Source organism: Phallusia mammillata, chromosome 2 (genome assembly GCF_965637545.1).
Source record: "Phallusia mammillata chromosome 2, kaPhaMamm4.hap1.1, whole genome shotgun sequence".
Taxonomy (NCBI): domain Eukaryota; kingdom Metazoa; phylum Chordata; class Ascidiacea; order Phlebobranchia; family Ascidiidae; genus Phallusia; species Phallusia mammillata.
The window spans coordinates 25851304-25875066 of NC_137253.1; the positions used below are offsets into that span (position 1 = coordinate 25851304).

At 35.2% G+C, this 23763-nt stretch overlaps 2 protein-coding genes across 2 annotated transcripts in view; both read left to right on the plus strand.

The window, feature by feature from the left end:
• On the plus strand, positions 1-23530 carry LOC145213206 (sushi, von Willebrand factor type A, EGF and pentraxin domain-containing protein 1-like). Its single transcript, XM_080081437.1, has 51 exons — positions 1-303; positions 603-802; positions 1016-1253; positions 1408-1556; positions 1898-2040; positions 2101-2176; positions 2682-2905; positions 3339-3503; positions 4062-4169; positions 4435-4629; positions 5280-5541; positions 5673-5838; positions 6254-6412; positions 6487-6696; positions 7172-7398; positions 7882-8073; positions 8338-8515; positions 9203-9404; positions 9645-9850; positions 10253-10554; positions 10900-11058; positions 11452-11553; positions 11711-11894; positions 12034-12146; positions 12516-12711; positions 13225-13423; positions 13622-13769; positions 14199-14338; positions 14596-14733; positions 14951-15036; positions 15107-15252; positions 15484-15631; positions 16010-16239; positions 16921-17162; positions 17349-17484; positions 17640-17732; positions 17787-17910; positions 17998-18215; positions 18694-18863; positions 18924-19134; positions 19627-20047; positions 20112-20236; positions 20889-21026; positions 21087-21251; positions 21565-21666; positions 21746-21825; positions 22116-22349; positions 22430-22568; positions 22912-22978; positions 23046-23190; positions 23512-23530. Exons 1-51 carry the CDS (start codon positions 219-221, stop codon positions 23528-23530), a joined length of 8505 nt encoding a protein of 2834 aa, XP_079937563.1. The 5' UTR covers positions 1-218.
• Positions 23516-23763, plus strand: part of LOC145212665 (uncharacterized) — a 1853-nt gene continuing 1605 nt past the window's right edge. The window contains exons 1-2 of the mRNA XM_080080880.1: positions 23516-23617; positions 23672-23727. Coding sequence (XP_079937006.1) covers positions 23593-23617; positions 23672-23727 — 81 coding nt within the window. The 5' untranslated portion in view covers positions 23516-23592. The remainder of the gene's footprint in view (positions 23618-23671; positions 23728-23763) is intronic.

Below are 23763 nucleotides of genomic sequence, written 5' to 3' on the forward strand. Positions count from 1 at the left end.
TGTTATTTTTATGTAAAAATAAATGCTGACAGCATAATAACAGCTCAACTTTTCAAATTTCAGGACAAACTATAGGCTTAAGAATATTCCTAGCTACATGTGACCTTGGCAGTAAGGTCCAGCGATGGACATGTGGCAGTAAAAGCTCGTTGCAACTGGTTGTTGCAAATGATAACCAGGAATACATCAGCCTGTTTGTTGCTAGTGGAATAGCATATATGGCAGTCTCAAATGTACCACTTGCGTCTTGTCCCACATGCTTTGGTGAATTTTATGGAAGGGCGGAATTGGTGGTTGCCCAAGGTTTGTGGTATTTCTGAAATTTTAATCAGTTTGGATTGAGGGGGTAGAATTCTGGTTGTGCCTGAACATATACTGATTTTTAAGTATTTAAAAACGTGCATTACACAGAAAAAAAAATTTAACACAAAAATGCCAGTGCAATATATTTTCAACGATTAGTTTTGATGTTCCGACATTTTGTATTGCTATCAAACTATGTTTTAGATAGCACAGCCAAATAGTTTGTTTTTTGTATAAGTTGGTATAAAAGTAAATAATTAAAAAAATATATATGTCAACAATTTAAATATTTTCAACAGACTATAGGTTGTCACTTTGTAACGAGATCTTTAGACCACGGTCTGCTGTGTATCAAATCTCCTGCTATCCTCAAGATGCACAGAACCTGACACATACTGCAAATTGTACCCAGAATGACACACAAGCTGCCTGCTCTAGTGGAAGTGGTTTCCCTGTTGCAGACAAAACGGATTTGTCCACGCTTGCAGTAGCAGACACTGTAAGGAATTCATTTTACAACGCTAGGTTACTGAAGAAAACAATTTATCTGGATGTACTTAATATTTTATATTTGTGTGGTTAGACTTCATAACTTTTCAATTCTGCCAATATCTGTCATACTATGTTGTAAGATTTTTTGTTAAAAAATGACTTGACGCAACAAATGTTAAGAAACGCTGCAAAAATACAACAAACATTTTTTGTCGCCAAGATGATACATAGCTGTGATTGTGGCTGGACGGAAAATGGCACTACACCATACTCAGCAAAACATCATGACACATGTGGTGGTAGTGCTGCCCCCTCCCTCCCTGACATAGCTGCCTGTTCTGGTGGGTCACCTACATCTTCATGGTGCAAAACTGACATCAACATGACTATAAGTAAACCTCCCGTGTACAAAGGATGTCTTATGATGACTAAATCCTTGTCATCTGGTCTAATGCAAGGTTTGTCAAAAAATATCAGTTAGTTGTACAATTGGTAATAATTGAATACAATGAACATATGGCATAAAACTATTTGCTAAAATACAAAGAATATCTTATAAACAACCTTTGAATTTTAAACAAGAAAAAACTTATATGACCTGTTTGTATGCAGTAATCGAAGCACCATGTGATGCAAGGGTCACGGAAAGGCTGTGTGCTGTTCAGGCCAAATTTACTTGCCCTCTGCCTCGTTACTACATAGAAGAAGGCAATCGGACTTCACCCAGCTTCACCCTTGTGATGGCTGGTGCAACATATAACGTAAACTTAATACAACTTTAAAATGAATTATAATGTTAATTAGGCTCAAACTTGTTTGATTTTTGGTGGGTTTAATTAGGTACACAATTCATGGTTTGAAAAATTCTTACCAGAAACAAACGAGTCAGTATGTTAGTACAAAAAATGATGTTTTTACAGCAACTTATGTCATTCTCAAATAAACAAATGTAAGAAGCGAGTTAAACCTCCTCTTTTTGCTTGTTTTTACTCCCTTTTTGTTTGAGAATGAAAAAAATATTCTAAATTACTGGCTTGTTTGTTTCTGATAAGGATTTTTAATTAGTCCCAATACATACATTAGCACAGTTTTTACGGAGTAGATCACTGAGCCGCAACCTCCAGTTGGTTTTGTGTATGGATCTAAAATTCAGTACACCTGCCATGATGGGTTTCAGTTTCCGAATGGACAAAGCAAAAAAACACTAAAGTGCCTGAAAAATGGACGTTGGTCTGAAGACCTAAGGTCGGTCTTTTTCTCAGCAATGCTTCTTTTTGCCCTTATAGTGACCTCCCTTTCGTTTAGGTTTGTTTCATGTGTATCAAGATTTTGTCCAAGACCCAAGGATCCTGCCTATGCTGTTCCTCTTTCATTGCCTCTGGTAGGTTAATTTTTTTCTAGTGTTTTTCTATTTTTTCTTTTTTTTCTATATTTTTTCCTAATTCACAAATAAATGCTTAGATCTGGAAAAATAACTAGGTTTAAAATTAAAGTTAGGTTTTCTTTGAGAAAATCTGCTGTATACATTCTTAAAATAGAATTATGTGTAAATGTTGTAAGGGGAAGTTTATTTCTGTAAACAGTAGACCCAGACCTAAGATGAAGTTTTGTTAAAAACATAACAAGACGAGATCAAATGTTTTAACTATTATAAAAATTATAAAAACTAGCTCACACTTATTACAGATGATTTAAGGATAACGCATTTAGAAATCTATTTTGTCGATAAAATGTCAGTCTGAGAATTGTAATTTCAGGGGTTTTACACAAATGAAATCTAACCTTATTTCATTAGGCACAAAAAATAATATGTTTGTAAATTATTTTGTAAAAAAATTGTAATCAAAGCCATGATCATAAAAACTTTTTTCCTTTTTTTCTCACAGCTTGACAACCAAATTATTACTGGCATAAAGGTTGTGGTTACATGTCAGGCTGGGTATGTGATCAGTGATGGTATTTACTCTGCAACAAGTACCTGTAATAAGTATGGGGAATGGCAGCCTCCGATCAGTACCTGTCAAACAATGAGCTGCCCAGCACCACCACACGTTGAAGGACTAGCATATTCTGGCAATTCATTTCGACTCCACAGCACCGTTTCCTACAGGTGATTGTAATTGGTTTCAGATTTTCAAGTTGGTATACAATCTGTAGCAAATTTTATAGCTGTGGATTTCTTTTTTTTGTGATCATCAATGTGTTATATTTTTATGCCAATAAAGTAATAAAGGTTGAACATCTTTGATTTTGAAACAAATAATCATGTAAAATTGGTCCAGTATATGTCCTAATACAGACCAAATACTTGCATGAAAAATCTACCGGTTCAGAATTAGGAACCTACCCTTAATCCTTTTTTATGACTATTTTTTTTTTGTTTATTAAAATGACAATCGTCAGTTAGTTGTTCAAAGCAAAATTATTCTTGATTGTAAACATTCATCAGTTGAGTTTTCATCCTAACGCTTCTCTTGTACGATGTAAACATACCAACAATGAGGCTCAAAAGATCCATACCTTGCAATTTGATTTAATCACAGGTGCTTGTATGGGAGTCACCTTGTAACCGTAGGGGGTGAAACAGCTGACCAAAGTATTCATACTTGTCATGCATCTGGCACTTGGATTCCAAACCCTCTTCTGCTGAGCTGTGAATCAACAGTTTGTCCCAATGTACCCAACGTTATTAGCAGAGATGGAAAAGGGTAAGAAGGAAATAAATGCAGAACACGTTGAGTTGAGTTTCTTTTGCTTGGTAAAACCACATAAAAGGCACAATGGCACTGGACAATCACCAAGCTGGAAATAGCTGCGCAAGGTTGAAATGAAATGGCCCTTGCATTTTATTTTAAATGTTATCAGGCCATATGACAAAGTTTGCTGACCCTTGGTCTAAAACAGAGGTCACCAATATTTTTTCAAAGGGGGCCAGATTAGTTTAAAAGTGCTGCTTAGTTTACAAGCCCTTGCACCGTCTGTTTCAAACTTGACCCATCAGTCCACTTTGACATTTTTTCCACTTTAATTGGACCGTGTTATCATCCTATTACACCAGGTAAAATTAATCAATTAATGCTATGTGTCAGGAACATTTTTGCATGGAGTAAATTATTTTTTGATTGTAAGAAAGTTATCAATATGATTGGTCTAGATTTGAAAAATAAAATTACTATTAATTATAACATAACATTTAAAGCATAAAAATGTCAACACAAATGTGTTTTTGTGTTCAATTATCTACAATATTTATTTATTTTTGTCAGGGTTGGTCAGGCAATAAAAATTGGATGTTTGCATGGAGATTCAATTTACAATAAGACAGAACGACAAACAGTAACTGAAATTAAAGCAGTGTGCAATACTGCTGGCAGGTATTGTTGACAAATGCTTTGTCAATAATGTTAGTGTGTTGGTACATAAAACATATTGTTATACTGTGTGATAAACTCTTTTCAAAAAGTAAATCATACCCAAACACCCAATCTATGTCTAACATGTCATTACATGCTAGTGTACAAATTACAATTAATATTATTTTAAATTAACAGTCATAAAAACTGCATTTAAATTTAGATTCTTTATAACCTTCTATTATGTGGTATTATTTGCAACATAACAAATTCATGTATAAAACAGTTGGGAACCATCAGTTGATGACATCTCATGTGGCTACACCCCCTGCACAAAACAAATCGGCAAAGTCGAGAATGCTAGACTGACAATGTGGTGGAACACTGAACTAGAATATATTAACAACAAAGAGATACCTGTACACAATGCATATGCTGAGCACCAGTGCTACAAGGGCTATCACTCTGTACATTCCTTCAGGTACATTTGTGGCGATGTTTGGTATAGACATTTTTTTAGCATTGGGTTAAGTGATTAAATATATACGGGGCAACAATAAAAAGTGTCTATGTATTGTTAATACAAAATGCATTTTACAGGTTGTATGTTTCTCTTCTCCTTTATTTAACCTTTACAGTTTGCAGATTGTAGAGACTGGCGATACCTTTTTGAGTCAGAAAGTATTTGCTACCACTTACATTTATTGTTATTGTTTTTTCTTAAATAGTCAGTTAATCTATAAATAACAATAGTCTAATTAGGTAAACAATCAGTGGTGGATTCCATTTTTTTGACAGCCGGTTCTATCACAAAAGTCACATAAAGTCCATTAACAGCAACCAGTAATGATAACCGGTTCGCTGATCTCATAAAATTCCAGGAGACGGTTCTATAGAACCGGTGCAAACTGGCTGAATCCCACCACTGTAAACAATGCATTTTTGTGTTTTATTTTCAATTTTGTATGCATTCTTACAGTGTAAAGTTTACATTTTTGTGTGCCATTATTTTTTCAAGTGCCCTGATACTCTTGAGCATATTGTCATTTTTTACCCTAAAAAAACACTGATACATAAAAAAAATATTTTAACAAAAGTTTGTGTTAGCTTATCAACAAGTCTATTTCCCAGGGTGTTTCTCACTACTCACTCCCATGGTGGCTGCCTGAAAGGAAATTCAGTGACAAGAAAGGTGTTTGCTGCTGGAAAGGAATTGTGCACAGTAGGAGATGATGCTGAGTTGCTGTGGAGATGGTATCCATGGAACACCACATTACTACAACATGTCGCATCTGGAATGTGCCTCACATCGTCACGGCCAGGTGCAGATGTTCTACACTTGGGATTTGCTTCAGTTCGTCTGGAGTTATGTGATCCTGAAAGTTCAAGACAGGTAAAAAAAAAGTTCCAGAAAGTGACCAGACCTTTTTAAACTAAATCTTACTCCCCTCTTGAACTGTTATATTTACATCACATGGAATTTTTCATTTAAAACGTAATGTATCCAGCATGTTATTTTTTAAGCTGTGGAAATGTTATGCCATCAATGGAATCGATAGATATGTGGGTTTAGCAGTAATTCACATGGATCAAGTTGTTACATTAGAATATACTCCTACACAAGAAAGCATTATTGTCTCAGCAAGTCTGCCAGATATTTCGGCTGAATGGGGCTTAAGTGACAAAACAGGTAAATAAAAATTTTATGCAATAATTTTCTTTTGAAAGCATCGATCGTACCTCAGACTAGAGATGGGACAAAACTGCTTAGCATACTGCATGTGGATGGCTATTCCAAGTATTTTTGCATCAACAATAAATTAGTTGGGTACTTTTTGTTCAAATTTTTGTGTTTTCACATTTGACTTAGTTTTAAATTTAATTGACCAGTCTTAAGAAAATTTGTTTTTTTTTTCATTTATAAAATGCTGATCTTTTCCGCAGTTGGACTGTGAACTTATATTAATTTATCTATCAACAGTATTGAATTAAATGGCAGTACCCAATATTTTAGTACTTTACCAGACCTGGGCTTAGTGTGTTTTGTAACAAGATGCTGATCTTACAGTAGTTAATATTCGTCACATTACATCATGACATTTTAGCAATTTGTGATGGACGGGAATCTGTTCTTGCAATTAAAGTCAAATGTGCCAGAAATGGTGTTTGGGTTCCAAACAATGATGATATTGAATGCATCGCAACATTTTGTAAATTTCCCACCAGAAGAGATCTAAATTACGAACCAAGACTGGCAAATGGCGGTAAGAGGCCGTGTCCTAATCCACATTTCATATATCTCCCCTGATGTCTATTACCTTTTTTTATCATTTTTTAGATGTAATTAAATTGGAGCAAATTCGTGGTACAATGGAATTTGGAAGTACCTTGTCTGTTTCGTGTATTGAGGGGCTAAAGCCCAGGGATGCATCTTCAAATACATTTACATGTAGTGATGCTGGAATTTGGAATCCTTCTCTATCAAGCTTCATGTGTGATCAAATCTTCTGTGATCCACTGAATATCCCAAATGCTCATCTGCTGTTAAGTGAGATTTTGAAGTAACATGTACACTTTTCAAAACTGGATTTTAAGCGGTGGTTTTTGGTCTATTCTGAATGGTATTTCACAACTGAAAATTTAAAAAGCTACAATATTTAATTGTACATTGACAATTTTAAGGGGTTGGAAACTTAAAACCAATTAATGTTTGGGTTATTATCCTTTGTTTAAAGCATATATTGCATTTCCCGTCTATGTTTTTTAACTCTAAAACTACAAGACTTTACAATTTTATCATATGATTTAAATATGCTTGCCTGAAAAAACTCACTAAATGTGGAAAAAAGTTTTACAATTTATGACTTACCAGGAAAATTTTGTCAAACATTCAATGACAACAGTATTGCTTGGCCTCAAAATCATCCATATTCTCTACTGATCTGTTGGTACCAATCCTTTAACCAGTATTTTTTGTCAAAGACAATTCTTGCCATGTAACCGGATCTGTTATTGTTGCCCAGACACCACATGGGCTTACAAGTCCAAAGTCAAGGTGATTTGTTCCAAGGGAATGTGGTTTGAAGATTTGAAGTCACCAGTAAGGATTGTTACTTGTGCTGGTACTGGAGAATGGTCAATACATCCAACCCTAATCAAATGCATGACCATTCAGTGTTCTGTGCAACCACCATTGTCCGACAAGGCAGTAATTGCTTCTGATGGCGATTATCATTCATATGATGATGCTGTAAGTGTCAGTTGCTTAAAAGAGTTTATCGGTTTTGTTATCTGTTTAGTGCAGGGGTTCATAACCAGGGGTGTACGCACCCCCAAGGGGCGCCAGAACTGTTCTTAGGGGGTGCGGTAATGCTAAATCATTAAGGTTGGTTAGGTCTATTCTATACAAATACAAAAACCCAGGGGGTGCGAAAATTGGTTGGTGATTTGGTGCAGAAAATAAAAAAAGGTTAGGAACCACTGGTTTAGTGGAAGCAAACAACATTTTTGCTTTTTCTGAGTACAAAAAATCATTTAAAAAATCACAAAAAAATCCAATCATTAAAAAAATTGTCGTAATTGATAATTTAAAAGTTTTTCCCCTTTAGACTAAATTCATTTTTCTAGTTCAAAATGAAATTTACACAGGAAAAAGAATTACACATCATATATTTGTCAAAGATACAATTGACAGTTGTATGAAAGTAGCCACTGGAATCTTTTTCATTTACAGAGAATACTGAGATGCGAGCCTGGTTACTGGTTTGGCATGCGACAGATGACGGCAATAGTCAGATGCTCTGCCACTGGTCTATGGCAACCAAATGTCACATGCGAGAGAATCCAGTGTGCCAATCCTCCTCCATATATTCGGATGGCTCGCATGTTTTCTGGAAGCCGTATAGCATGGAGAATCGGATCTGAGGTGTTTGAAAAATATATTGAAAGTAGTAAATCAGTAAAGCCAGTTATTACATAAAAATTTTTTGTGGTCCTTACATTTTTTTAACAAACCACATCTAAATGTAGCAAATTAGCTTGAGCAATAAACATGAATATAAAAGTTAAATCATTTAAATTTATGCCTTAATTGAAAGTGGAGAATCAATGAAAGCAATGATTTGATTTTTCATGGACCAGTTTAGTTATTCTATCTATTTTAGACAAATTAAAGTTTTGTTTCATGCAGGCAGCATATAAATGCATTCATGGGCACCACTTCATCGGCACTTACAACACAACTTTTGTTACAACATGTCAAAACAATGGGGAATGGTATCCAGACCCCACTCTTACTGCCTGTCACCTGCATGGCTGTCCACCAGTCAGTGAACTGAAATCACAAAATCCACATGCTGGAATACTAGGTTAGTGTATGGAGCACATTTTCATCACTGATAATAATCATGTGTCAAACTGTTTAATACAAGCGAACTCAGTTTGGTCATCATACATTTTTTTAAACAAAATCACAGTCAGTGTTTCACTTTTACGATTTGAAACCCAACGAGTGTTTTTAGGTTTAGGGTGCTTTATACTGCTAATTTCGCTACAAGTGATCAATATTCTTGAATCTTAAACAGGGGTTTATTCCGCATAGTTTCCTTAGAGTAAGCCAATACAGTACATTTAAACTTTTAACCAGAATCTCCCAGCTGATTGCTTGTTGGATGAAGACTGTAATGAACCTTATGCTTATTGATTCAAATTTATTAAATCATTAAGTCATTCATCCTTATAAATTGAGACAAATATAATTCGCATATGCAGCACCTCCAGTATCTAAAGGCATTCATGAAAGTGTCCATAGGTAAAACACACATAAAACAACAATAAAAAATGCATTAGATACTGAAGATGCCACATAGGCGAAATATATTTATCTCAATTCATAAGGATGGATGACTTATTGATTTATTAATTTTGAATTAATGTAAGCCATTATGTTAGGTTGTTTTTTAAGTGCCGATGTTAAAGCACAACTTGGGTGATAAATGTAAGTGCAAATAAAAACTTAATTGTTTTACCAGTATTCTAACAACTTGTTTGCTTAGGTGAATACTCTGTGGTGGGTGCAACCGTCAATATGACATGTGAATCAGGTTATGTAATGCATGGAGGTCACAAGACAGCAAAAGCAGAATGCAGGGTTGACAGAAAGTGGTTTCCACCCATCGAGGCATTGCTGTGCAAACCTATTCACTGTGGTGGTTCTCCACATGTTGTTGCAAATGCAGAGGTTGTGGCAAATGAAGGGTATGAAATACGATTGTTTTTTAACTGTATGTAGTGAAACTTTTTAAACTCTTGTCTGGTTACTGAATCTTGTAGTCATGTTCAAGTAGTTATTTTAATTTTGTATTTGTTTTAAGTAGGTATTTTAATTTTGTATTTATTTATAAAGTCTCTTGTTTATTGCTTGGTGCTGGTTGAAATATGAATACTGTAGGCATTATTATTTAGCACAGACCTTTAGTCGATGTTAAAATTTAACAGATTTAGATATGGTGCAAAGGCTACTGTAACTTGCCATGATGGATATAGCCTAGCTGCCAGCCATTCTGTGCTCTTTGTCACTATACAGTGTGACAGCTATGGACGCTGGGTTCCAGACCCAAGCACCATAATTTGTGACCCTGCTACATGTTATGATCCTTTACCAGTGGCTAGGGCTACTTTTACAAAGAAATCATCCACTACTGGTAAGTTTACTAGTGAATGTAACCATAAAAAAAATTTCTGTTTTTGATGGATAAAATATTGGATGTTTCAAGTGGTCATTTTTAAAGAGAATTTACGCATAATGTTTAATAAGACATGGTGATAAATGTAGGGATTGTAGTAACCTAGCTCTGTCTGTTTCATGCTTTATCATGCCTTAATGGTGTTGTATTAATATCAAATGTGAACATTTCATTCCAAAATATATTAAAATCAAGGTATTTTAAACCTAACCAGTTTGTTCGAAAAAGTTTCCTTAATCCTTTAAATTTTCTCATTTAAACTCTTTTTTCTGCCCAAGCTCCACTTTCAGATTGTCGTCACTTCTATCATTTGTGTGTGTAGCATTTTTTTATTAATGTGGTGATTGATTTTATCCACAGGCCCATCATCGTATGGAGATAAAGCAATTTTTGCCTGTGACAGTGGATATTGGCTGGGGCCTACCACCACTTCGGTAGTTTTCACTTGTAATATAAATGGGTTGTGGGTTCCGGACATTACCAAACTAACTTGCAAACCTGTGAGATGTCCAGATCCTGGACGCTTGCTAAATGCCAGAAGGGGTCTTGTAATTAGTGTTGGGAAATTGTCCTATGTAACACCTCCCGGTGGATATCAGTTTACACAACAAGTTGAATACATGTGTTTGCCAGGGTTTTGGTTTTCTTTTGGAGTTGCTCAGGTGTGTGAAAAACCTTATTGGTACTGTTCCCATTCAATCAATGTCCTGTCAAGGAATAAAAATATTACACAATAAAATCAATTGGCTAAATAAACAGGTTGCAACATAGTGCCTCCATATGGCTGCTTATGTTAGTATTTGCACAGTAAAGCACATTTAACCTAATTCAAAAATATATATATGGCCAACACAGACTTGCACAAGAGTAGCTTAATTAAAAAACAACTCTGCTTAATAGGTTGTATAAACTGAATACAGTCTTGGCAGACTTTCTACAATTGCTGTTGTCATTAATAGTGTTTTTTCTTATTTCAATTTCTTTAAACATTGTCATTTTGTTTGCAGAAACGGACAACTTGCCAAGCTAATGGAAAATGGACACTTACCACTAAAGACATTACACCTTGCCATGCAGTAACATGCCCATCACTACCGGTGCTGTTAAACGCTGATGTGGTTTCCACTTACAACACATTGAATGGAGTCCATGCAGCAGGAGCAAGGGTATAGTCCATAACATTTTTGTGAAATCTTGGTTTATGGTATCAGTTGGATCAGTATTCTACAACCTAAATGTAAAGGTGCACCAACAGACACATGGGTACATGGGTTTCCCAATAAAGTATGGAAGTGGGAACAATTTGAGTATGTATGAAGAAAAAATAAGAAGCACTTCACAAAAGTTTTGCTCTCATTACATAACATTAGATAATACTGTAATTTAACATTTGTGTGTTTTCTTGTGTGCAGTTTTATTATCTGTAAGCCATTCAAAAAATCCCCTGAATTGTTACATCAATCACAAAGGTACTGGGATCTCAGCATTGGTTATAAAGGGTGCAAAAGATGAACTGTAAGTGAGCACTGATTTAAAGCAAAAACTTTTTTCTGGCCTAGGTTACATACAAATGTCGACCTGGATGGACATTCTCTGTCAACCAACGGACTACTGAAGTTGCATGCTCTGTAGATGGGGAATGGCTTCCACGACCCTTTATGGTACTGTAAAAGTTTCTATCAAAAACATATCTTAATTCCTACTAACACTTGCATCATCATTTGTCAAATTGTTTACATAAATGCCATATTTTTTGTGTGTTATATGCTATGCAAACAAGTCAAACCGAAACAAATTACCCTGTTTTCATGTCTACAGCTTAACTGCAAGCCACTTCAGTGCCCTGTACTTCCTTCCAATCATTACAATGATTCATCAGACTTATCTTACGGCTCAAAAGTGACTGTCTCATGTGGACCAGGTTATGTGGTATTCGCTGGCAACAAAGAAACCATTACCCTTACCTGCACAGAGAATGGCAATTGGATACCAAGCTTTGGAAGTTAGTGGTGCCATATATTTGAAAATTGTTTAAATTTGAATGTGGTTTGAACATGGTTCACTCAATCGCTTACTATTGATACTTGCAAAAAAGTCCTAATGTCAGAAACAAACTTTAATTAACATTTTTCTCTATCAAGGTGAGGTTTGTATCCGACTTAACTGTGGAAGACCACCGCACGTTGCAAATGCAATATTTAATAGACGGGGAGGCACAAGGCTTAATGATGTTGTGTCTTACATTTGTATAAAGGTATTATTTCATTTTGTACTATCCTTTAATAAATTTTAGCAGTATAATAATTGACATTAAATTGAAAACACATGATGAGTTGAGTTGAATAAAGTTGAGTTTATGTAATAAAGTAGGAAAAAATGTAAAATAACAAAAATGTGCCAATGCTCATTAGGTGTTGATAAGGTGGATGAAACCACAGTAGGACGATTTTAACTGACCAACCAAATAACTGGGGCTTACTCATAGAATGTCAGGACAAGGCATTGAAACATCATCAGTTCTGGCTAAAGTGGGATGTATGATAACCCTCTACTATGATACACAGAATTTTAAATGTAAAATTAACTATGAGCTCAACTGCTTGAAAATTCTCCAACTTTTCAGGGTTATAGCTATGAACGTGGGAAACACTCATGGACAGCAAAGTGTTCTCTTGATGGGTTGTGGCAACCAACAGACAGCCAATGTGTCCAGGAAACCTCCATGACTTGTGATACCCCACCAATCATTGCGAACGTAATCCGCACTTTGCCCACACGATACATTCCTGGTTATTGGACAATCTATAGATGCAAACCAGGTGTTTTTGAAGTGTTTTTTAATTGGAACTCTACAGTACAGATGCTTAGCTGGTGTATTTTGCTGATTTCATACTGATTCTGTCGTGGGTTCGAAATTCGGTATTATGCCTTTAATAGGCATGGCGTACTATGATGATTCAAGTCAATAGCTAAATTCGCTAAACTATTTGCTTCTTGAAGCTTAACTAAAATGTAGCAGATTCTGTACACAAAGTTTTGAATAAGAGCGTATATTTGAACAAACTTGCAACTTCTGGTGTTAACATAAAAAAGTTCCAAATTTGGATATGCTGAACAATAAGAAACATTCTCAGTGTACATTTTTTTCTGTAAAACAAATAACGTATTATCACTGAAATTATTTATATAAATTTTATATTTGCAAGTAGACAGTTTATAGTGCGAGAAAACTGGTATTTGTTTTAACATTCATTGAAAGTATATTAACCAATTTAGATTCTACATTCTTTTAATATTGACACACATTCTAACAAAAAACTTGATTGTTACAGAGTATTGGATGGCTGGGAACGAAACAACTTTACCAGTGCAGTGTTTGAGTTCTGGTGATTGGGCTCCCGACCCCAAAACCATTGTTTGCCATCCCATCACATGTGTGGACCCTGGAACACCTGGCAATGCAACACAACATCTGGAAGTTGGGGAAATCACTTCAATTGATCCCCTGTTTAGACAGCATTTCAAATTTGGGTAATATAGCCTGTGCATGTTTAGGATTCACATATATCATAAAAATACAGGTAAAACTTATCACTACTATTTGTGCTAATTTAATTTTAGTATTGCTGTGCTTCACAGATTTAGGAAAAATTTTGATCCTATTGGCTGACTTTGGTATATCTTAATGCAACAATATTTTTTTTTTTTTTTTTTACTCACATTTTTCAGGACAATTTTGAAGTTTAAATGCAACAAAGGGATGTGGATGCCAAAAAGGGCCACTTCACTTAATTCTCAGTGCAAAGATCTTGGAATATGGGAACCAAACCCTTTTGAACTGAAATGTGTTGCTGCACCATGTATTCCTCTGCCCGATGTAAGATTTGTAACTTTGCCTACATATCTTAAGTTGAGCTGGTAGTAAAACACATTTGGCTTCAATGCGAGTATTGAGCAATAAAAGAGCCCTGCAATCAGGCAAAAGATTTTGGTCATAAACAACCATTACAAAGAAATCCACTGCCATTACAGTGCCTAAAGCATGTCTGTACATACATTTCAATACTCAACTGAGGGGAGGTTTCTTGTGCTGGATTTAACACAAAAACATTTTTTGCACAAAAACTTTGTCTTTTGTTGTGATACATTTTTGTGTGTGTTGCCACAATTTGCAAGTTATTTATTTGAATGCCATGCTGCCATAGAAGGAATGGTGGTTAAACAAACATAATACATTGGAGTTTCAACCAGCATTTATAGGTAAAAGAGTCCAATTTCTGAGTTAGTTACACATTTTCTTTTTTAGATCCCACATGCTACCTACGAAACCTATGTAAACTCACTTGGCCACAGGGAGGCAAAGTACAGGTGTGCAGCAGGCTTCCTATTTTCTCCATCATTTGCCACAAGGACAAAAGACTTTACAACATCTTGCCTGGAAGGAAAGTATGAAAACATGTTTTTTCACTGCAAGTTTTTTTGTTTGGAATATATAGTTTAATATAGAACAGTGTTTAACAATGTATCATTTTTTTAAAGAAAGCCTTATTCATTAGTATACTTTTGATATATTATAAAAATTTTTGATTCAAACTATTTTGATCAGTGCATAGTGGAACATTAAGCTCAGGATTAAGTAGTGGCCATGAAATTTCTAGTGCCTAATGCAAAAAAAACACATGTTAAAAAGCTGTTTTGTTTAGGTGGGTTCCATCTCCTATTTATCGCTCATGTCAACCACTGTCTTGCGGAGTACCAACCCTGGCACCTAATATTTTTACCGGGAAAGGTGGAATTGTTTATGGAAGCAAACTCAATTTAAAGTGTGGTTTTGGCTTCACGTATGTATCTTTTATATGTTGTTTATAAATTAATAATGTCATAATTCCAAACCAGTTTAATGTAAAAATATTTACGAATAGCTGGCTAAATATTTAAACTTGGGCCAAACTGTCATGGAAATTTAGATTTTTGACATAAAATTTAATTATTGACTTAAAAAGTCTCCTTATACAAACCTGGCAATAGCAATATTTTATTTAGTACTTCACATTACAGGTTTCATGATGGAAAAGATGCAGTAGATATCACATGTGGCGATGATGCTCAATGGAGCCCGAATCCAAAGACCATTTTATGTGTTGGTGAGTTTAAAACATCAAACATTGTATTTCCAGGTGAGTTTGTATGATTATTTACATGCTATTTTTGCAGAAATGGACTGTGGCTATCCAGTTGCGATAGAGGGTACAGAAATCATTGTCGAACAAACTAAGTTTGGGTATACTGCAGTATATCAGTGTGTGAGGGGCAAATGGATTGATGGTACCAATCTCACAGCTGTTACAGTAACTTGCAAGGTATGAATTTAAAAATGCAATTGTGAAGGGTAAAAAACTGCGCTGTTTTTTAAAGTTATTGCTTAAATTTGAACATATAATAGCTTAATATATATTTGTGACCCATGTTGCAATATGTTTATGGCCCAAGATTTTTTATTCTGGTTGCTTAAACAAAGCTGATATGTTTTAAAGGCTGTAAATATTTTTATAGATGGAAGTTTCTCAAAATGGCATTATATATATTTTCAGGCTGATATGAGGTGGAACCCATCACCAGTTAACACTGCTCTATGCGTTAACATTTCTTGTGTTGACCCACTACCTACACTAAACAACACCCTTTCACCTACTGGGTATTCACAGTATGGAAGAGGGTGGCACTACCATTGCATTCCAGGTTGTTAACCGTTTTATGATTTTGGACTAGGGTTTAAAATGGACAATATGTGCAAGATTTTTTTATACACCGAATAGTAAATGGCTTGGTTTCCAGTTGGACATGTTTTTTTCCATGTAATAAAACATTAGCTGTGGAATGAAAAGTAAAATGTTTATGAGTTTCAGAATGATTTGGTTCAGCACCTTCTAAAAAAGAAAAAAAAACTATTAGAGATACATGTCATTTCATTCAAGTATTTTTCTACAAAGCAGAAATAAAAAATAGAGTAAATCTTTGATTTACTTGACCCTACAATTGGTTACAAAAAATTTTGGATTTCAGCTTTTGACAAAAATTTCATAATATACTTACTAACCATTGTAATGTCTTATGCAGGGTATCATGCATCTGATGGTTCCGCATCTCTGCATGTGCAGTGTGGTGTAACGGGAAACTGGGTGATGCCCAATGCTACATGTGTTCCTCAAGCATGTATAAATCCTCCTACACTAAGAAATGCAAAACTTGAGAAATATTTGAACAAAACAGAACATGATGGTTCTATTACTGAAATGGCAGATTATCGCTGCAAAAAGGGATTTTGGATAAGTGATGGAATATACAAGGTATGGTTTATGTTAAAGAGATTATGTGCTTCACATATTTAAATTATATCTGAAGTGCTTTTCTAAATATATTACTCTGAGGCAGTTTTCTGCAACTGCAACCATTATAACTGAAGTTTCCATTCAATACACTTGAATTATGTAACAATAAATAGGATTGTTTTGGCCTGTTTGGAGACATAAAATGAAATTATCCTCATATCTAGAAACTCACAAATGTGAATTCATATTTTTCAAGAAAATGGAACTGTTTGTTGGTGTGTAAGTTATCATGCATACTGCCAATTATTGAAGTTTTAGTGAACCCCGATGTCACCATGAAACCAGGTTGAAGGGTGTCGCATTAGGGAACATGGCTAATGTACCAATTGTGTTTACTCAATGGGCACCAAACACACTTTTCTGTAAGCCTAATTGTAAAAGTAGCTGCAATCGTGACAGCAAACTCAAATCTCAACTTTTTATACTGTAAAACATTTTTGCAAAGCACAGCTTTTTCAGTTGAGTGGTGTTTTGTTTAATTGTTCCATCATTTTTCTTATGTCAAACAAAATAAATTTAACTCATTTGAATAATTTGCTGCATGTTGATGAAAAGTTAGTTGCCCTGGTCTTGTCATGATTATTTTTTACTATACATTAATTATTAATTTGCACTGACCTTACCCTATTTTATGTACAGAGTTTTACAGCCATAGTAAAGTGCATTGAAGGTAAATGGGTTCCCGATCCAGCCACTAACCTACATTGTGTCAGTGTCACTTGTGACATTTTGCCCTCACCATCATCAGAAGATATTGAAGTGATTCCCAACATTACAAGGACCCATCATGAATACAATCCAGTTTATGGAGCCCTTGTTCACTATGGTTGTCCTGACGGAAAATTCCTCAAAGCCTTCAGACGCCAAAAAGTTGCTATTAAGTAATAAAACAAAAATTGTACACCATAAGCCACCAATAAGCCTAAGCGTCTACTTTTTAAATATATTTTATGGTAATATATACAGTCTTGACTTTTACCAATCACTTCGTAAACAAACAAGATTTTTTTTTAAATCATTTCACATTTAATGAACTTGGTTTATTTCACTTTTCCACTTCTATACAGATGCCTTGGAAATGGTCAATGGAGCCACGATATACACTCACTGAAATGTGTAACAACAGTTTGCCCTAAGATTTTAAATGACTCTTATGCTGTTTGGTCTCACAAATCTTCCTTTGTAATTGGAGCAACTTCTCAGGTAGAGAAGTTAAATGCACCAACACCCACAAAAAACTAATTCCTGTGTAGACTTATCAATACAATAACTTTTGAGATTTATGGTAGAGTTTTGCTTTGGATTACATTTGTATAAATTTAAAAATAACATGTCACAATTCTGACGTACACATGCAGGTTACTTGCCATCCAATGTTTTGGCTAGATCGAGGCATATTTTCTTTATCACTGAGATGTAGTGAAGATGGAAGATGGACACCAGAGAAAAAGGTACCCAATTTGTTGCTGGACTTGTAGTTCTGTCTAATAACCATTTTGCAACAGTGTTTGCCGATTGCTTGTCCTGATCCATCAGTGGAACATGCTCAATACAATGTTTCAAGACCAAAAACCTCAGAAATGGTTCCATATCCTGTAACAAGTATAATTAGATTTACATGCAATCCAGGTGTGTGATCTATAGCAAATACCTAATATATATCAGTCTGAGTTTAAGTAAGTTACGAACATACCTTATTTTCCCACCCTTTATTAGGTTATGTCTTACAAGCACCTGCGGAATATCTGGCATGTCAGTCATCTGGTGCATGGAGCCCAGACCACACTACAGTTAGATGTGACCCTGTTACATGTCCACTTCCCAGCGCTGTACCATACAAAGCACAGGTAAAATTTCCCAATCAGTTTAGAAGCAACTCCTTCATTTACCGTGGCTTGCCTACAGCTTGTTGGTTCAAGTTTGTTCAACACAACGTTGAAAATGCGATGTGATATTGGTTTTGTTATATCACCTGGTAGACTGTTTGTTGAAGGCCGCTGTCAAGCTGATTCAACGTGGTCTACGAATTTCAGAGCATACAAGGTTTTTTTTTTTGTAACCACATCTTTATAAAAAACTATTGCTTGATTGAAATGAAAATTATTTGCAGTGCATTCCAGCAAGGTGTTATCATCGGGGCTATGTACATAACGGGGATCTGGTATCAACATCGCCGGGTCCATATTTTCCACATCTTGAAGTTGTCCGTATCTCTTGTCTAAATGTGAGAAAAGTTACAACAAACAAACCTAAACATTGAAAGCTGTCGTTGTTGGTTTATGACATTGGTAAACAATACTAGTTTGACAATTTAACACCACTACTTTAACCATGGTTTAGGAGTCAGTGATACTTGTTAGGACGGAGTAGTTTTGAAAAGGAGATGGAGTGGGTAGTTATGTTTACTTGTAGGGATATTGGGTTGATCGAAACATTCGACAATTTTCCTCAAAGTGCAATGATTCAGCATACTGGGATCCTCCATTGCTTGAAATAACATGTGTTGCAATAACTTGCCCCAAACCAGAGGAAAAAAACTTTGCCAAACAGGTTTTAAATGATCAGCTGCTTGTTGGAACCAGGTAAGTTTTCCCAAACAATTAAGGCACAAAACTCCACTTATATACAAGTTGTTTCCAAAGGTTTTCATATGTATGTGATCCATTGTATTGGATCGCAACCCAAAATGTTTCAAACAGTGGTGCAAGCAAGCCAATTTGGATTTTGTCAACAACCAATGAAATAAGTTCTACTTGCTTGCCTGACGGAACTTGGGATCGTGACACTTCACTTGTGGATTGTCGATCAACCAGCAAATATCAACCATCATTTTCTTTGTCTCGCCCGCCTGGGGTAAGTGTTTAAAAATGAGTGGATGATGCAACCACTTTGTGCTCACAAGGTTGTTGGTTCTAACCCCACTCTTGTGTTTCCCTGAGCAAGAAGTTAAGCGGCTTTGTTCTAACCTAAGGGAATTTAATGAGTTGTACTCAAGCAAAGTTACCAAATCCTTCAAAGACAAATCAAATCAATTAAATAAGAATGATCAAATGGACTTGCAATGAGACATGAGACAGACAATTGGTCCACAAACTAATTTTAAGCATAATGCATTTAAGCCTCACCAAGGATTAACAAACAAGCATGCATGAGTTTTGAACATGGCTATTGGCCTATGCCTTGTGAATGCTTTTACTTGTGTGGCTTTTTGTATCGATACTTAGCAGACCCCAAAGAATGGCAAAAGAATAGTTGTTTAAAAAATTAAACCTATTTTTATCCAATCACTTGACATGTAACTGTTTTTACAGTTTTTCAATTATAATATTGCCATTGTGTATAAAGGAAGGTTACAAGTTGATGGCAACTTCCAGATACCGATGGCTTAGTAGAAACAGCAAAGTGATTCTTAATGGACCAGGTGATGGAAGTGAAGTTGGAGAGTGGATTGACAAAGTCGCAACAAGCTCATTAGGAAGGCCACGGGCAGGCAGAATGTCTAACTGGGTTACTAACAGGGAGCCACAGTATAGAAGTGTTCTAAAGCAGTTTATAGTGGAAGTTGTAAATGAAAGGCTTGGTTGTGATGGAAACACTAGACATAATGGGCAGTTTAGGGAACTCGATTCAGCCACTGTGTGTTTGAAAATTTCAAACCTCGCAAATTCTGAACTCACTAATGCATTTTTATCAAACCTGGCACCTTTGATCAAAAACACTTCACAAGAGACCCATGACAGAATACTGCTACAGCTGTATCAAAAAGGTAAAAAACATACAATTTTGTGATGCAATTTGTGAACTTGGCTACCTTTTTTGTCCATGTTTAGAAATGCCTTTAGGCAAGATATATAAGCCTTTGAGCAAGTCAATGATTTCAAACAATCTTTCAGCTCTTTTGGATGGTGACCCATTTACTGCTTGGACACCCAATGAACATGCAATAACCTGGCAGGTGACACATTAAAAAAATCTGTGTTTATTAGTGATGGGACGGGTTCCCGGTACTCAGTAATCAGTATCGATAGTATCGAACGATTTCAGTGGTATCAATACTCATACTCTGTGTCGAAATATTTTGTCTCAGTTTTCGATAACAACGTGTGAATATCGAAGGTCGGTTTACAACATATAAATACAGCCAACTTTATGCCAATATTTGCTTTGGACAGCACAAATCGGCGAAAGGTTTCACCCGGTTACGTACATTTTTTTCGCTATCGTGTGGAGATCACATTTTTCTGCATGTGCATGTGTGCGCCTGTACCCCGACCATGGTAGATAAATAAGCCAGTGAAATACAACTAAGTACAACAATGTACTTCAGTATTCGGTATCAAAGGTATATTTATGTGGTACTTGTACTCTGTATCAGTGCTCACTTCAAAACCTGGTATTGTCACTGTTGTTTGATTGCATAACAGGCTTTTATTTTATCAATCCAAATATTTTGTGTTGTTTTACAATTTTAGTAGCTGAAGTACTGTACCTTTATTACAATGATAAAACAACAAATTAAAACATATTATTTACCATGTAAATAATTAATGCTTTTCTGCCATGCAACACATATGTTCCAAGCTGTAATAAAATACATTTTTTTTAAGTTTGAAGTTCACCTTGGTTTAGTTTATCTCATTGACGAGGTAATGCTGATGATGGAAGAAAAAGTTGCACTTGAACTTACTCTGTCATCGCACGACCTTTCCTTTGCTCCAGCTGCTTTCCTGTATACTGTCAACAAAGTTTGTGGCATCTCAGTCATTTCATTTTTCACATAGTAAATACTTTCCTTTTGATTGCAGGTTGATGTCGGCCTGAATTCATCTTATGAGTCAACTCCGTACGGCGTTACTGTGAATTTAAAACTCAATTCATCATATCCTGCATCACTTCTTAGATTTTCATTTGAACTTGTTCCAATTATCAGAGAAATCAGCATTCATGCAGCACCTTCAGCTTGGATTTTGGTGGGTAATTTTTTCATCTTTAAAACATTGATGGTAAAAGTACTGTCGTGTTTTCTGGGCATTTGGTAATACTAACTAACTATTATCCTAGTCATATACCAAGTGAAATATCTGCAGGAATTAGCCTATGCTAAAGGTGGTCTGTCCTCATTAGCGAAATATCCATACACTCCGAAAGTGCTGATGTCATTTAAAGTGGCAAAAATATGTTTCACAAATAAAAGATCACACTGACAGTCTGCTGCAGTGTTTGAGTTTTTGGGGTTTATAATAGATGTAGATAGGTTTTAAAATTCTATGTGTTTATTTTAAGATTGTTCCTACTGACAATGTCATGATGTTGTTCATTATTGTTGCTGGTGTGTGTTTGTTGTTCCTTCCTATTCTTACACTTGTTGACCATCACAACACACAGGTAAGTGAATCAGAAAACAGTGTACTCTTAACTATGCGATTTTCAACCATAAAAATGATGACTATTTGTTTTATTTTAGACAGCAACAGTCAAGTGGTATGGTGGATTAAGTGATGGCATACCTTGCATTTTAAAACTGGTAACAAAGAAAGCACCAAAGTATGTTTGTACACTGTCATGAGATACAAAAATTATGTTTTTATTTTAAAATACTAGACCCTAGGGATTGCAATTGATTTTGGTTTTGCCCAGGCTTTGAAAATATCAATCTCTTTGTGTTAGGGGGTAAAATAGTAAAACAAATTTAGTCGGCAATCCCTCAAGTTTCTTAAAACCGAATAAATTTTGTATTTTTGTGGCTGCAATAAAGTTCATAGATTAATGTCAGGCCAATTAAGCTCAAATTGTTTTTTGCACTCTGTCCATAACAAAAAACAACCAACTTGCAGAATGCCACTTGATGTGTACCTGAAAGTTTCAATGAGCAAAGAAAAACCATCTTCAGTGATTGCATGGTTCAAAACACCTCGTAACAACATATGTTGGAGGAATATGCTGATGATGGGGATTTTTTGCCCCATGCCTGACGATGACAAAATAAAAGTTCAAATTGCTTGTGGTGATTGTGTGTTTGAGGGAAACACATTTGTGCTGGATGAATTCAAAACGGGAGCACCATCATGGTAAAATAAACATTTTGTTGTTTTCAGTGTTACATTAACATTCCTGTTTTTAATTGGTTTGTATTTTTTACTGCATTTAGGACAATTAAAAATGTACAAGCATTTTGTGCTGGAGGTAACTGGAACAAAACTCTACCAAAGAGAGAAGTCATTGTTTACGCCAGAAAAAGTATTGTCACAAATTTGCTTCTTGACACAACTTTAAGCCAAAGAAAACAGGTTTGATTTAAAACAACCATTATTCATGCAACTTGACAGTAACTTAGTGTCAGCAGATGTATATTGTGCATTTTATATTTAGGTCATTAAACAGCAAATTCTGTCATTAATACAAAAGAGTTAAGTTAAGAATATAAAATAGTATTCTTTCTATTTTATTGTAGGCCTTTATGATCTCAGCCTTAAACAAATCCCATAATTGCTTATCAAAAACGATTTGTTATATGTGTCATGGTTTGAAATTTTAGTTTTTGTAGATGGTTTATAAATAAAAAAATGTGGCTGTTTTGCCAGTTGTTTTTTGTTAAATATTTCAACAGACTTTTTTTCATAAACTTTGCAGGCACTCAAAGTACTGTTGTTTATGCAACACCATCTACTTGCATTTGTGTTTCCATGGCCCAGTATATGTAAGTGCAGTTATTTACTATAAAATTTTAAAAAGTTTGGAGAAAGATTAACTGATGTATTATGCAGATACCTTTCACTATGTCACATTGATGCAATGTTTGTGTGTGACTTTTGCTTCATCATCGACTTGTGTACTAGTTGCAGTAATTTTCCATGTTTATGTCAATGTTATGAACCAGGTTACCAACGAGCAAACCTTGATTGAGACAAGGTACATTGCCGTTATACATATCCTTGGTCAAATTGACAAGTGGTTTATGTTTGGAAAATTAGGTTATATGACAAAATTAAACAAGACGTAAAATCTAAAGCTTTTGTTTCTTTGTTTTTCTTCTTTAGTTCTTTCACATTATCAACATACAGTACCATTTGCTTATTATTGAGCATGACAATTGGTGTGATAGTTGCTTTGCTGCTACGCATTTTTCTTTGTGCAATTTCAAAACATGAAAGAAGACTAAGGAGCACGCGAAAGGTAACAACTAATTTTAGTGTGACAAATCATCTTCATACAACATACACTTTCTTTTAGGCAAGAACTGCAGTGCTAAACATACAAGGAGGATATCTGTACAACTTGCTGACAACCGGAAGATCAAAGTTGTTTAATAGGATGTCAGCCCAATCCCTGAGCAAAGGTAATGCATTATATGTTCCAGAATTGACAGGTTGCTTAACTGTAAGCTTTGCAGAAAGAGAATTGAGGGATGCAACAGCTGGATATGCTTTTCCTTCACCATCTCTACTGGTTTGTTAATTTTTTGTCAAATGTGTATATTCATAA

Excerpts from the sequence above, each read along its gene's own strand:
- LOC145213206 (XM_080081437.1), top strand. The coding sequence starts at position 219 with ATGGCAGTCTCAAATGTACCACTTGCGTCTTGTCCCACATGCTTTGGT. Across the intron at positions 2,906-3,338 it reads CACAGCACCGTTTCCTACAG|GTGCTTGTATGGGAGTCACC; the intron begins GTGATTGTAATT and ends ATTTAATCACAG. Across the intron at positions 15,253-15,483 it reads CTGTTACAGTAACTTGCAAG|GCTGATATGAGGTGGAACCC; the intron begins GTATGAATTTAA and ends ATATATTTTCAG.